The sequence below is a fragment of the Leucopleurus acutus genome (genome assembly GCF_964270905.1).
Source record: "Leucopleurus acutus genome assembly, chromosome: 1".
In the NCBI taxonomy this organism is placed as follows: domain Eukaryota; kingdom Metazoa; phylum Chordata; class Mammalia; order Artiodactyla; family Delphinidae; genus Leucopleurus; species Leucopleurus acutus.
Window position 1 is genome coordinate 141,600,833 of NC_139142.1, and position 14,233 is coordinate 141,615,065.

At 37.9% G+C, this 14,233-nt stretch overlaps 1 protein-coding gene across 2 annotated transcripts in view; it reads left to right on the forward strand.

The window, feature by feature from the left end:
• The window catches only part of REC114 (REC114 meiotic recombination protein), a gene marked incomplete at its 5' end in the record, with an annotated part of 95,694 nt that overhangs the window by 66,454 nt on the left and 15,007 nt on the right, over window positions 1-14,233 (forward strand). The window contains one exon of one of the 2 annotated variants that reach the window (XM_082846780.1): window positions 10,118-10,201. The exons of the other annotated variant lie outside the window; for it this stretch is intronic. Within the exon in view, the coding sequence (XP_082702906.1) occupies window positions 10,118-10,201 (84 nt within the window). The remainder of the gene's footprint in view (window positions 1-10,117; window positions 10,202-14,233) is intronic. 2 annotated transcript variants of the gene reach the window in all.

Here is a 14,233-nt window from a genome sequence, read left to right on the forward strand (position 1 = left end):
AGCCCCTGGGTCTGATTCTTATGGCTAGAGAAAGGTAATTATTCTTGCTGCATGTACTGCTACTGGTTTGGGAAGCTGAATAATAACTAATCTTCAACAAGTACTTGAAAAGATGCTCAACATCACCAGTCATTAGAGAAATGCAAATTAAAACCACAGGAGATATCACCTCACATCAGTTAGGTTGACTATTATAAAACAACAAAAACAGAAAATACTAAGTGTTTATGAGGATTTGGAGAAATTGGAATCCTTGTGCACTGTTAGTGGAGTTGTAAAATAGTGTAAATGCTATGGAAACTCTTATGAACTCTTATGTGTCTGGCTTTTTTCACTTAGTATGTTTTTGAGATTCACCCATGTTACAGTAGCTCATTATCTCTTATTGCAGAGTTGTATTCCAGCTTATGAATATTCCACAAGTTATTTATCCAGTTACATGCGCCTGGACATTTGAGTTTTTTCTAGTTTGAGACTTTTCTGATTAAAGCTATTATGAACATTAGTGTACAAGTTTTTTTTTTTTTTAAGTGTACTAATTTTTGGGTAGACCTGTATTTTCATTTTCCCTGAGCAAATTCCTAAGAGTGAAATTGCTGGATAGTATGGTAGGTGTATTTTTAACTTTATAAGAAACTGCCGAGACTTTCCTGGTGGTGCAGTGGTTAAGAATCCACGTGCCAACACAGGGGACATGGGTTCGAGCCCTGGTCCAGGAAGATCCCACATGCCACGAAGCAACTAAGCCCATGTGCCACAACTACTGAGCCTGTGCTCTAGAGCCCATGAGCCACAACAACTGAAGCCTGCGTGCCTAGAGCCCGTGCTCTGCAACAAGAGAAGCCACCACAACGAGAAGCCCACAAGCCGCAATGGAGTAGCCCCTGCTCGCCACAACTAGAGAAAGCCTGCACGCAGCAACAAAGAGCCAACGCAGCCAAAAATAAATAAATAAATTTATAAAGAAAGAAACTGCCAGACTGTTTTCCAAAGTGGTTGTACCATTGTAAACTGACCAGCAGTGCGTGAGTATTCCAGTTGCTTCATATCCTAGGCAACACTTGGTATTGATAGTCTTAATTTTAGCCAATCTATTGGGTTTGTAAATGGTATCTCATTGTGATTTTAATTTACATTTCTCTGAGAATGAATGTTGAGTATCTTTTCATGTGTTTATTAGCCATTAATATATCCTCCTTTGTGAAATATCTCTTTTGCCTATTGAGTTGTCTGTCAGAGGTTTTTAAAAAATACATATTCTGAACATAAGACCTTTGTCTGATGTATGTACTGTGAACATTTTCTCCCAAACTGTGGCTTGCTTTTTCATCTTCTTAACATCATCTTTGGAAGAGCTTAAAGATTTAAATTTTTCAGAAGTTCTCTTTATGAAATGTTTTCTTTATGGGTCATACTTTTTGTGTCCTGTATAAGAAATCTTTGCATACCCCAAGGTTGCCAAGATTCTCTGATTTTAGAAGTTTTATAGTTGTAGCTAGTGTGTATAGGTCTATGATTTATTTTCAGTTAATTTTTGTATATGGTGTGAGGTAAGGATCAAGGGTTTTTTTTTCCCCACATGAATAATTCAGTTGTCCCAGCACCATTTGTTGAATACACTATACTTTCTTCATTGAATTATTGTAGCACTTTTATTGAAATCAATTGCCTATGTATGTGAGGGTCTGTTTCTGGAATCTATTATGTGACATGGATCTATATGCCTATTCTTATGCCAAAACCACACTGTCTTGATTACCCTAATTTTATAATGCTCTTGAAACTGGTGGTATAAGTGTTCCAGTTCTGCCATTTTCAAGCTTATTTTGGTTATTCTAGGTCCTTTGCATTTCCGTATGAATTTTAGAGTCAGATCTGCAAATTTCTACGAGATTTTAATTGGGATGTCCTTAGATCTGTATGTCAACTTGGAGAGAATTAAATCTTAACAGTATCATAATCCAGTCCATGAATATGTATATCCCTCCCTTTGTTTAGGGCTCACTTCATTTGTTACCCTTTTATCAAGTATCACAGTCGTGCACGACCTGCTTTCCATTGTCTGACAACAGTTGTTTCCAGTAGTTTGTCCAGGTTTCTAGTTGTTCATGACAGAAGTATAATTTTTGACCCTCTTATCCCTTCTTGGCCAGAAATGGCATCATAACTTTTGAACTCCTCAAATCTCCCCATAAAAATAGATGAAATAGGAATGCAAAGCCAAAGACCCATGGATAACATCTACCACAAAACTAGAAGACTAGGCATGTCTGTGACCCTCCGAATACAAGTGGGTGAGGCTAAATCACTGACAGCTGAAGACCTGTGTGATCTCATCATCTGCACAGGAAGAAACAGGGAGGCAGCTGAGATTCTGATACCTTGAGATTACTAAAGGCATGTCAGAACTCAGGAGTCAACTTGAAAAGGTTCTCACCAGCCAAAGAGAGACAATTTCAGGATCAATAACTGCAGTGGATTGAAACAGCAAATATATTTAAATTTATGAGTTTCAAATGATACTTCAGAAAAAGAAAACTCCTCATTGTCATCATTGGAGTGTACTACGGAACCACCTCATTATTTTGAAAGCTGGCAAATCAAAGAAGCAAGCATTTATCCTGCCTTTCCTATTTTTACCTAGGGTAACAAAGTATGATAGTTGATGGAGCAGTGTTTCTCTGTAGATGTATTTCAGCTCATAAATGAAGAATGAATGAAAGAACTAACACATCGTTTTGCAACCACTGATGAAATTAAATGAGTCTAGGCAGTGATGATCAATGGCTGCTAACTTCACGAAAAAAGGACAAGAGGACATTCCTGTGGAATGACACACCACCGCATAGGAAGTAGGTACAAAATCTGGGGGGAAAAAATCAAACCTGAACTGATCAAGCTTCTTGATCTGATTACCAGTCTATAGGAATTACAAGAGAAAGAGGTACCTAGTAAAAAAACAGTAAGGATACAGTAACAAAATTTAGCGAGGATAACTCTACAGTAGGGGTTGGCAGAGTATGGCCCATGGAACAGATCTGACCCATTGCCTGTTTTTTTTGTGGCCTGTGAGCTAAGAATAGTTTCTACATTTTTAAATGGTTGGAAAAAAACTAAAAGAATAATATTGTGCAAGATGTGAAAATTATATGAGAATTCAAATTCCAGTGTCCACAAATAAAGTTTTGTTGGAACACAGTCACGCTCATTTGCTTATGGCTGCTCTCGTGCTACAGGGGTGGAGTCGAGTAGTTGTAACAGAGACTATAGAGTCTGCAAAGGCTAAAATATTTACTCACTGGCCCTTTACAGTAAAAACACAAAACAAAAACCTGCCAGTCCTTCATCTAGAGGACTAATGACCCAGTTTCTTCAACAGAAAAAAAAAAGGGGGTGGTGGGGAAGAGATGAAATGAAGAACCAGTAGTTTAAAAGAGACGAGACATATTACTTGCCGTAATATGTGGATCTTATTTGGCTCCCTATTCAAAAAAATGAAGCAACATAAAATAAAATCAGAAATGTGAACAGGCAAAGATACTTGATGATACTAAAGAATTGTGAAATAAGATTGGCTATATTTTGAAAATTGTGACTGGAAGATGGATGCATGGTAGTTCATCATACTGTTTTACAGTTTTCTCTACCATCATGTATGTTTGAAAATCTACATCGAAGAGTTAAAAATAAAAAATTATTTCAAAATAAAAGTTTCTTAAAAATCAGTTCAGGGGTCATTTCCTCTGGGCCTTGTAATCTAATGCCTCTTTTCTGTGCTTCTGCAGAAACATGGAACTTGCCACATTGATTGTTACTGCTAAATGGTTTATTTGTTTGATTCCCCCAGACTATCAGTCCCTGAGTGTGGGGAACGTGTGTTATTTGCCTTTGAGTCATAGAATCTGGCACATAACCTGGTATATATTAGATCCTCAATAAATATCTTTGGAACAGATTGTGACTTTTCACAGCATATTGTGATTTCTAGATGTTAAACATTCTGAAACATAGTAATCTTTATTTTCTTGCTCAGTTCTTGCTCTCATGGAGTTTGCAATAAAGTGGGAACTAGAAAAGGAGGGATAGAAAGACAGATGTGTACATAGATACTACAGTGCACAGGACCTCCCGACTGCTGAATTCAGTGCAGGCTTTTAGCCTTTATTTTTTACTCCATCCTGGGCATCACCTGACACTGTTGACCATTCTCTACTAGAAAGTCTCAGTCCTCTAAGCTTCCATACTCCTCTATCCTAGACATGATTTCTTGGTATTGGCTTCTATTCTTTTTGTCTGATAGTAAATTTGGTATTTCCTAGAGTAGTCCACTCTCTCTTTCTTCCTATCCTGTACTATCAATTCCAAACCATTTTTCCACCCCAGTACCTCCAGGGCATGTGACAGACTCATCAGTTAACAGTGGCTTCTTAGGCAGTGATTTTTGGCCAGGTCGGGGAACAGTATCCCAGGCACTAGGGAGAGAAGCTCCTTTGGTGAGTGTGATTCATTCTCCCTTCCCCTTGGGCAGATTCCATGTCTTTTTTAATGCCTAGCGCAGTGGCCGGCCGTAGTAGGAGCTTAGTGATGGTGAGTGTTTCAATAGCAGCAGCTACAGTGTGCTGTGGGAGCACAGAGCAGGCCACTTAACTGTCTGAGAAAGTTAGAAAAGGCAGCACAGAAGAGTCATCAGTTGAGCTAAACTGAATTCACCAGAAGGACAAGCCTTAAAGGAGATTCTAAGAGGTGGATTTTCAAAGATAAGGAGCTCAATTATTAAAATGTAGGAATATATGAATGACAGGTGGTTAGGTACACAGAATTCTTTACTAAATCCCCAAATATTAGGATTAAAAAGTTCTTTCTGCATCTTGAATAAGATGAGTGTAAGTAGGGAATTCCCTGGTGGTCCAGTGGTTAGGACTCTGTGCTTTCACTGCTGAGGACGTGGGTTTGATTCCTGGTCAGAGAGCTAAGATCCCTCAAGCCACGTGGTGCAGCCAAAAAAAAAAAAAATAAGGTGTTCTTCATCATTGGACAGGTAACAAATTTGTGGACCTCATTGTTCCCAAGAAATGATATTGGCATGAAGTATTTTGTTAATTTTCATAAAGTTCCATTCACTCAAAACTTACTGAAACATGTTCAAGTGTCAAAGTCTCTAATAGGTGTTGTATGTTTAATGGTAAGTAAATAATCACTACAGACACACACACAAACTGTGATAAATGCTATGAAAGAAAAAAGTACAGGGCTATGGGAAAGTGTGATAGTGTGTCCCAGTTGAGATTAGGGTGAAATGAACAGTGTTTAGAGGTTAATTAGGTAAAAAGTCAGAGGGCAAAGGCAGAGGGAAGAGATATATGAAGTTCTAAAGAAAGATGGTTTGGACAAATTGAAGAGGAGGAGCCATTAAGTGGCTCACCTCAGAGGCGTTGCTGGGGAGGAAGGCCGTACCCATTCCCGGCATAGCCACTGCAGAGTCCTGAACTGAGGGGCTGCTGGAGCTGACCTAGTAGCCTTTGCTGAATACTGTGACAGTTGCTGAGGATTCAGGGGGTAATAAGACACATTCTAGAACCTGCCTTGCCCTGCCTAGGGATTCTTATTCTTATCAGGGACAAAGAAATGTAACTAGTTACAATACAGCATGATAAGTACACTAAGGTCCTGAGAAGGCATAGAATTCTGAGAGGTCAGCCAGCTTTGCCTTGTGGGGAATGGTTGAGATACAGCAGGGTTTTCAAAGATCAGTGAAAAAGGAAGGCCATTTTAGGAACAAGCTATACAACGAAATCAAGGTGTGAGGAGCCACCAGATGCAGCAGTGACAGTGTAAGTGGAGAGGATGGTGAGATGGAAAAGGCTGGGGATTGGATCTCTAGGACCTGGGGATTGATTGGTATTGAGGGAGAAGTGAGGAAAGGAGTCCACCAGGATACCAGGTTGATCACTTGGGGTGACTGGTGAATGATGCCATTCACGGGGGTGGCAATGTGTGGGAATGGCAATGTGTGTGGAGAAGAACTGTCCCAATCTGGGCGAGTTTACATGGAGGGATCTGTGAGCTAGCCAAATGGAGATGTCTCATAAGACACAAAGTGGACTAGAGGTAGGAAGAGGTGAGGCCAGGCCAGGGCCAAGAACTGCTCATTTCTTTTCTAATAAACTTTTTATTCTAGAATAGCTTTGGATTTACAGAAAAGTTGTAAAGATGGTACAGAGTTCCCATAGACTTATCATTTATTTGGGTCCCGCTTTCACCTCTTCCTTGAGTTTATGCCATATTGGAATGGGAATCCTTGTTTGCCTAAATATTCCCACATGCATGCATATGGGGTTTAATGTGGTTCAAAAATCAAAACAATATAAAAAGATATAAAGTAAAAAAATTTTACTTCAACCCCTGCCCCATCTGCACTGTTCATTCCCACTCCCTACAGATAACGTTTTATTAGTCTCTTGTGTACTAATCCTTCCAGTTTTTAAAATGTAAATACAAGCAAATAATAAGAATATACATTGTATGCTCTCTCCCTTTCTTATACAAAGGTACCACATCATGGACATTGTTCTGCAGCTTGCTTTTCTGCTGAACAGTATATCTTACAGATCAATACATATAGACCTGCACTGTCCGGGAAGGGAGCTACAGGCCGTATGTGGCTACTGAGCACTTGAAATATGGTTGATGCAACTGAAAAACAGAATTAAAAAAAATTTTTTTAAACATCTTTATTGGAGTACAATTGTTTTACAATGGTGTGTTAGTTTCTGCTTTATAACAAAGTGAATCAGCTATAAATATACATATATCCCCATATCCCCTCCCTCTTGCGTCTCCCTCCCAACCACCCTCCCTATCCCACCCCTCTAGGTGGTCACAGAGCACCAAGCTGATCTCCCTGTGCTATGTGGCTGCTGCCCACTAGCTATCTATTTTACATTTGGTAGTGTATATATGTGCATGCCACTCTCTGACTTTGTCCCAGCTTACCCTTCCCCCTCCCCGTGTCCTCAAGTCCATTCTCAACGTCTGCATCTTTATTCCTGTCCTGCCCCTAGGTTTTTTTTTTTAGATTCCATATATATGTGTTAGCATACGGTATTTGTTTTTCTCTTTCTGATTTACTTCACTCTGTATGACAGACTCTAGGTCCATCCACCTCACTACAAATAACTCAGTTTTGTTTCTTTTTATGGCTGAGTAATATTCCACTGTATATATGTGCCACATCTTCTTTATCCATTCATCTGTCAGTGGACACTTAAGTTGCTTCCATGTCCTGGCTACTGTAAATAGAGCTGCAGTGAACATTGTGGTACATGACTCTTTTTGAATTATGGTTTTCTCAGGGTATATGCCCAGTAGTGGGATTGCTGGGTCGTATGGTAGTTCTATTTTTAGTTTTTTAAGGAACCTCCATACTGTTCTCCATAGTGGCTGTATCAATTTACATTCCCACCAACAGTGCAGGAGGGTTCCCTTTTCTTCACACCCTCTCCAGCATTTATTGTTTGTAGATGTTTTGATGATGGCCATTCTGACTGGTGTGAGGTGATACCTCATTGTAGTTTTGATTTGCATTTCTCTGCTGATTAGTGATGTTGAGCATCCTTTCATGTGTTTGTTGGCAATCTGTATATCTTCTTTGGAGAAATGTCTATTTAGGTCTTCTGCCTGTTTTTGGATTGGGTTGTTTGTTTTGATATTGAGCTGCATGAGCTGCTTGTAAATTTTGGAGATTAATCCTTTGTCAGTTGCTTCATTTGCAAATATTTTCTCCCATTCTGAGGGTTGTCTTTTTGTCTTGTTTATGGTTTCCTTTGCTGTGCAAAAGCTTTCAAGTTTCGTTAGGTCCCATTTGTTTATTTTTGTTTTTATTTCCATTTCTCTAGGAGGTGGGTCAAAAAGGATCTTGCTGTGATTTATGTCAAAGAGTGTTCTTCCTATGTTTTCCTCTAAGAGTTTTATAGTGTCTGGTCTTACATTTAGGTCCTTAATCCATTTTGAGTTTATTCTTGTGTATGGTGTTAGGGAGTGTTCTAATTTCATTCTTTTACATGTAGCTGTCCAGTTTTCCCAGCACCACTTATTGAAGAGGCTGTCTTTTCTCCATTGTATATTCTTGCCTCCTTTGTCAAAAATAAGGTGACCATAGGTGCATGGGTTTATCTCTGGGCTTTCTATCCTGTTCCATTGATCTATATTTCTATTTTTGAGCCAGTACCATACTGTCTTGATTACTGTAGCTTTGTAGTATAGTCTGAAGTCTGAGAGCCAAAAACAGAATTTTAAATTTTATTTAATTTACATTTAGGTTTATAAATGGAAGCACTGTAAAATATTTTCCCATTAAACTCAACTCTGTTGTTTTGGTAGGATTGCATTTCACTTTAACCATTTAAAATACAGCATCTAAATTGAAATGTGGTATAGTGTGAATGGTGCACTGAATTTCAAAGACTTAGTACAAAAAAAAACTATCTTAATAATGTTTTACAATGTTTGCATGTTGAAATAATAATGTTTTTGATATATTAAGTAGTAAAATTTTACCAATTTCTTTTTGCTTCTAAAATGTGACTACTATTAAAATCACACATGTGGCTCAAACTATAATTTCTACTGGACATCACTGATACAGAGCTGTTTTTTTTACAGTTGTATAGTATTCCATTGCATAGAGTATCATACTTTATTTAACCAGTCCCCTGTTGATGTATACTTGTTTCCAATCTTTTACCATTAAAAATACAGAAATGCTTAACCTTGTCCATGCATCACTTCATATATGTGTGCAGGTTGATCTGTGAAGTGAATCTCCCATATTGAGTTTGCTGGGTTAAAGAGTAAAAGCATTCATAGTTTTGATATCACCATATTGTCCTCCATAAGAATTGTACCAGTTTGCACTCCTACTAGCAATGTGTGTATGTGCACTAGTTTCCCCACATACTGCCATTTTAAACCACAGAGTCTACATGTTGGGGATGTAATAAGGAACATGTTTCTTTTTGCTAATTCTGAGAGTTTTAAGAAGAAATCACAAATGGTTTGCCTAATTTATTTTTTCATTAAACCTCCTATTGATGATAAAACTTTTAGAATCACCATTTTAGAATGGACTCTTTTTTTCCTTTTGTTACTGAAAAATGTGAAAGAATTAACCCAGTTTTCCTGGACTACAAATTTCTTTGGAAGTTGTAGCTTTTGTCATATTCAGATCTAGGAAGAGAGACTTTGTGAGAGTTCAAAAAACTTTTTGTTTTTTAAAGAGCTGTAGACTTCTCACATCCCTCCAGCAGCCTCTGCTGACTGTGGTGGACTAACAGTACAAGGCAGATGCAGTTGCATGGTTTTGCATACTGTCCGTTTATCATTTCCTTGGATGAGTTCTACTGAATTGTAAACACATTCTAACTTAATGGGCTGCATAACTGAGCTTATAAGTAGCCATAATCATTAGACAGTCCACTCCATTTACTTTATTAGTAAACTACAGAAAAAGTTTATCTTTACACCTTTAGGATCCAGCAGTTGTCCCTCTTTTGAGACTTGTGTGCCCTCTACTGCCCTCTTTGCCTTTTTGTTTTTTCAGATTGAAATGAAGAACTAAGCATTCAGCATCCAAAACCAAATTGCTTCAAGTTTTCCATTCATAGGAATCTGAAAATAAGATTCTCATGAAATCTCACTATATAGTTGGGGATATGGCAGATAACTTAATAAATGAGTATAATGGAAACTCTTGGCTTCCAGAGATTATAAACTCACATTTTGGCAAATTCTAGAGGCATAGAAATGTATCTTATAGCAAATATGACTATGGGCATTTACTATCTTTAATAGTTTATTGATTTTCAATATGAAAAGGTTAAGAAAAGGAATAAAAGCTGAGACTATTAATGTTGATCGTGATGTAGGAAGAACACTAAGGACACTGGGACTCACTGGAAGGGTCATCTTTGGTAATTGGTAATATTGAGTCATTTCTATTGTGCTTAAGTTACAGAATAAATTAATACACAACTTTCTAATAGGAAGCAGCTGCACCACAGCTATTCTTCGTGTCCCTTTTTGCTTCTGTTGCTAATTTTGTTTAATTATTTTGTTTCAGGAAGGGTTTTCACTCGTTGGTAGCAAGAACTGGTTGAAGATTGTAAGACGCATGGATTGTCTGTTGTTTGGAACAACGATAAAGGCAAGATGCTTTGTGGCCAACTGTTTTTTTTGTTTGTTTTGTTTTTGCGGTACGCGGGCCTCTCACTGTTGTGGCCTCTCCCGTTGCGGAGCACAGGCTCCGGACATGCAGGCTCAGCGGCCATGGCTCACGGGCCTAGCCGCTCCGCGGCATGTGGGATCTTCCCGGACCGGGGCACGAACCTGTGTCCCCTGCATCGGCAGGCGGACTCAACCACCGCGCCACCAGGGAAGCCCATGGCCAACTGTTTATAAGCAACTGATCATACCCTTCTTATCTGCTAAGTGTGTATGGGAGTGGGTGCAGGATCTTCTCTTTGCAGGTGAAATGGTACTGGGAAGAACATGTTTAAGAAAAGTTTGCATTATGAGCAAAACATGAAACAAGGAGTGTTAAGAGGCAGAAGCATTGTTAGTAAGAGGATGTTGCTGAAGAGCCAGGGCTTTGATTGATCTTTCAGTACCTGTCTGACAGAGCTGTGCAACCATTTTCCATCCCCCAGCACAAAATGGGAGGAGGTGGACTTACATCATTGTTTGTCTTGCTATTTAGATGTTTAAAAGGTGTGCATTTTCAAATACTTCACTAAATATGTCTTTTCATTTTTTCTCTTTAATACTAAATAATAAAATTCCCTTTTATTTGCTTCCTAGCTGTATTAAACGTAAAGAATGATCCTCATCAAAGCAACGTGAAGATTAATCACCTGGATTCTTTTCTTTCAGAAATAACTATAAAAACCAATCTGTTAACATTCACTGACTAGATAATATTGAAATTTAGGTAAAAGATCATAATTTTTAATGGTCTCATAGACTGAGTTGAAAGAGGTGTTCAAGAGCATCTAATAGGAGGGTCTTTATCAGTCCCTCCAAAGGATCCTCAGAGAATTCAGAAGGTCCGTGAACTCCATGGATTTTCACTGACTTTTTTAAAACATTATTAATGTATTTATTTTTGGCTGCATTGGGTCTTCGCTGCTGCACGTGGGGGCCACTCTTGGTTACGGCACACGGACTTCTCATCGCAGTGGCTTCTCTTGTTGCGGAGCACGGGCTCTAGGCCCACGGCTTCAGTAGATACGGCACGCCGCCGGCTCTGTAGTTGTGGTGCATGGGCTTAGTTTGCTCCGCAGCATGTGGGATCTTCCCGGACCAGGGCTCAAACCTGTGTCCCCTGCATTGGCAGGCGGATTCCCAGCCACTGCGCCACCAGGGAAGTCCCTTCACTGACCTTTAACTGAAATATATCATTTCCTTCAATTATAAATGTTGACATCAGACCACATTTGCACCAGTAGAAATCACATATCTTCATATCACGTTTCAGTTGTTTAAGATATCTTAAATGTCATTTATGCTCATCACTACCCCAGTATTATGGTGATGGTTAGTCCTGCTGCTAGATCTTTTTATTGAGTACATTAATAAGGAAGCATGTATATTATTAGTTTACAAATTAGTGTTTTAATATTGTAATGAATTATTTCAGTATACTTGGTTTCTTTTGTACTCTTATATATTTTATGTGATTAAAAACATTGTTCTGAGAAGGGTCCTCTGGCTTCACCAGACTGCCGAAGGGGTCTGGAGCACATACTCAAAACATTCAGGAGCCCCTGTTTTCATTTTACATGTGAGGAAACTGAATTCAACATAAGCCAATAGCTAACTAGCTGTCAGAAAACTGGGCCACCCATTGGTCTTCTGACTTCCAGCCCAGGGCTGTGTCATGCTGCATGAATGTAGGTGTCTTACAAAGTTACACCATGCCATATGTCTGATATTTGAGTTTTAATTTTTTCCTGATTATGTTAAATTTTTAAATTAAAGAGAAAAAAATAATTTGATCACTCAAAAATAATAATTAACATTTTGAAGTTTTTACTAGGCATATATATTGTATCCATTAGGATAGTGTTCAGATGCATGTGACAGAAAATCCACATATAATGGCCCCCCAAAATAGGGGGTTATTTTTTTGACTATATATGAAATCCAGAAGCAGGCAGTAGCTAGCAATTGGCTCAGCAACTCCACCCTGCTGAGGTCAACACCTTTGCAATTCCCTTGGCCTCTCCCTCACATTTTCAAAATGGCTACTACAGCTCTGTTATATTTCCATTCATAGGAGACCAGCTTCATCTGTTCCTTTTGTAAGGAAAGTATAAACTTTCCTGTAAGGCTCTCCACCTCCCACAACCCCTGACAGATGTCTGCTTCTGTCTCATGGACCAGAACAGTGTACTGTGGCCATCCCAATCTGCCACGATTAGCAAATGAGTGTTTGGCTTTTCCAGTCTCTGGTGTGGATTGGCTCATGGCAAATGAACAGTGTCTGCCATATAGATAATTTATAAATTTGGGATTGTGGTACACAGAGTGCTTTGTATCCTGCTTTCCTCATGTAACGTTATATCTGGAACATTATACCAAGTCATTTCTTAAGTCTTTGAAAACATGATTTTCCATGACTACCTAGTATTTTTACTATTTGGATGCACCATGAGCCAGTTAAGTAATTCCTGATTTTTCACTACTGTAAAAATGTTTTGATTTTCGTAAGGATTTATTTACAGGGTTCTTGAGATAGTACTAAAAGTATGAATGTTTATTTTGTAAATGTGCCTTCCAGATAGGTTGTCCCTGTTTCTGCAGCACTAATGATATGTAAAAATGCTCATTTATCCACATCCTCTCCAACTGGATGATATAATTTAAATTTAAAAACAAGTTTCCAATTTGATAAGCAAAACTGAGCATCTTCGTTTAATTTGCATTTCTTTGGTAACTAATGGGAATGAATATTTTTTGTGTTTCTTAGCCATCTGTATTTCTTCTGTGAATCACCTGTCTACTGCTTTTGCCTAATTTTCCTCTTCAAAATCTTTACTCTATATATAGAGATTACATATAAAATACATGTATAGATGTTATATAGAAAAAAATGTATTTTGTGTAGTTATATAATTTTATATGTGATATTTGTATATATATCATATACTTCATATACAGATTTTTAAATATTTAAGTTTAGGATCCTTTTGTTATTGTAAATGGTATTCTTTATCCCAAACATATTTCTAGCTGCTATTACTAGATTTTTTCTGAATTATTTTAAATTTAGCTTCCTAACTAAACTTTTATTAGCTCTGATAATTTAATTTTTAGGAAAGTAATTTTATAATCTGCAAACAATGGTAATTTACTTCCCATGTTTGTACTTACTACTTTTCTCACCTTACTGAATTATCTAGACCTTCCAGAACCCTGTAATTAGACAATTATACAGCCATCCTTGACATCTTACTGACTTGAATGGGAACCAGTATTTAGACATGAAGAATATTTCTGGCTGTTGATTGGATATTCTTTACCATGTTAGGGAGATAGTCTTTCAGATATAGTTTATTTACTAATAGTTTTATCAGGATTACAAATTAAATTTTAACACCTATCAAGATCATGATTTGTTTCATTTTTTTTAATCCTTTGATCTATTGATATATTAATACTGAGCCAACAGATTCTTCTCTTTGCCTTACCTGGCAAAGGGTACACAACTTTAGTGCTTCTTGCCTTGGATAACTTTTAGTTAACCAAGTATTACATAACAAATATTCTTGTTTAAATTGACAAATAGAAGTATTTTGAAATAAAACTTTCATTCCTTTGACAGAAATTTAAAACTTAAATTCAGGGGCCAATAAAGATTATATTTCTTTTCTCTCTGGCCAAAATAAGTAGATTGTGTAAGATCTGCCTACTTGTAAGGTGGGCTTCCTTTTTTGCAGTAATTGTAATCAAAATGGTCTTGGCTGATTGGCTAACGTATCTGAAGAGACTTTGGTTCAAAGGAGTAACCCTAAACCACTGTCCCCACCTCCAGTAACTCACTGAAGAATTTTTTCATGGTTTTGTCTAGCTTCAGCCTTGAGTATCACCTCTTTGTTTCAAAGCAAAGGATCAAAGAAAATGTTTGTCCCTTCTCTGGTGAAGTCCATATAACCCCAATCCCAATTTCTACATAGAG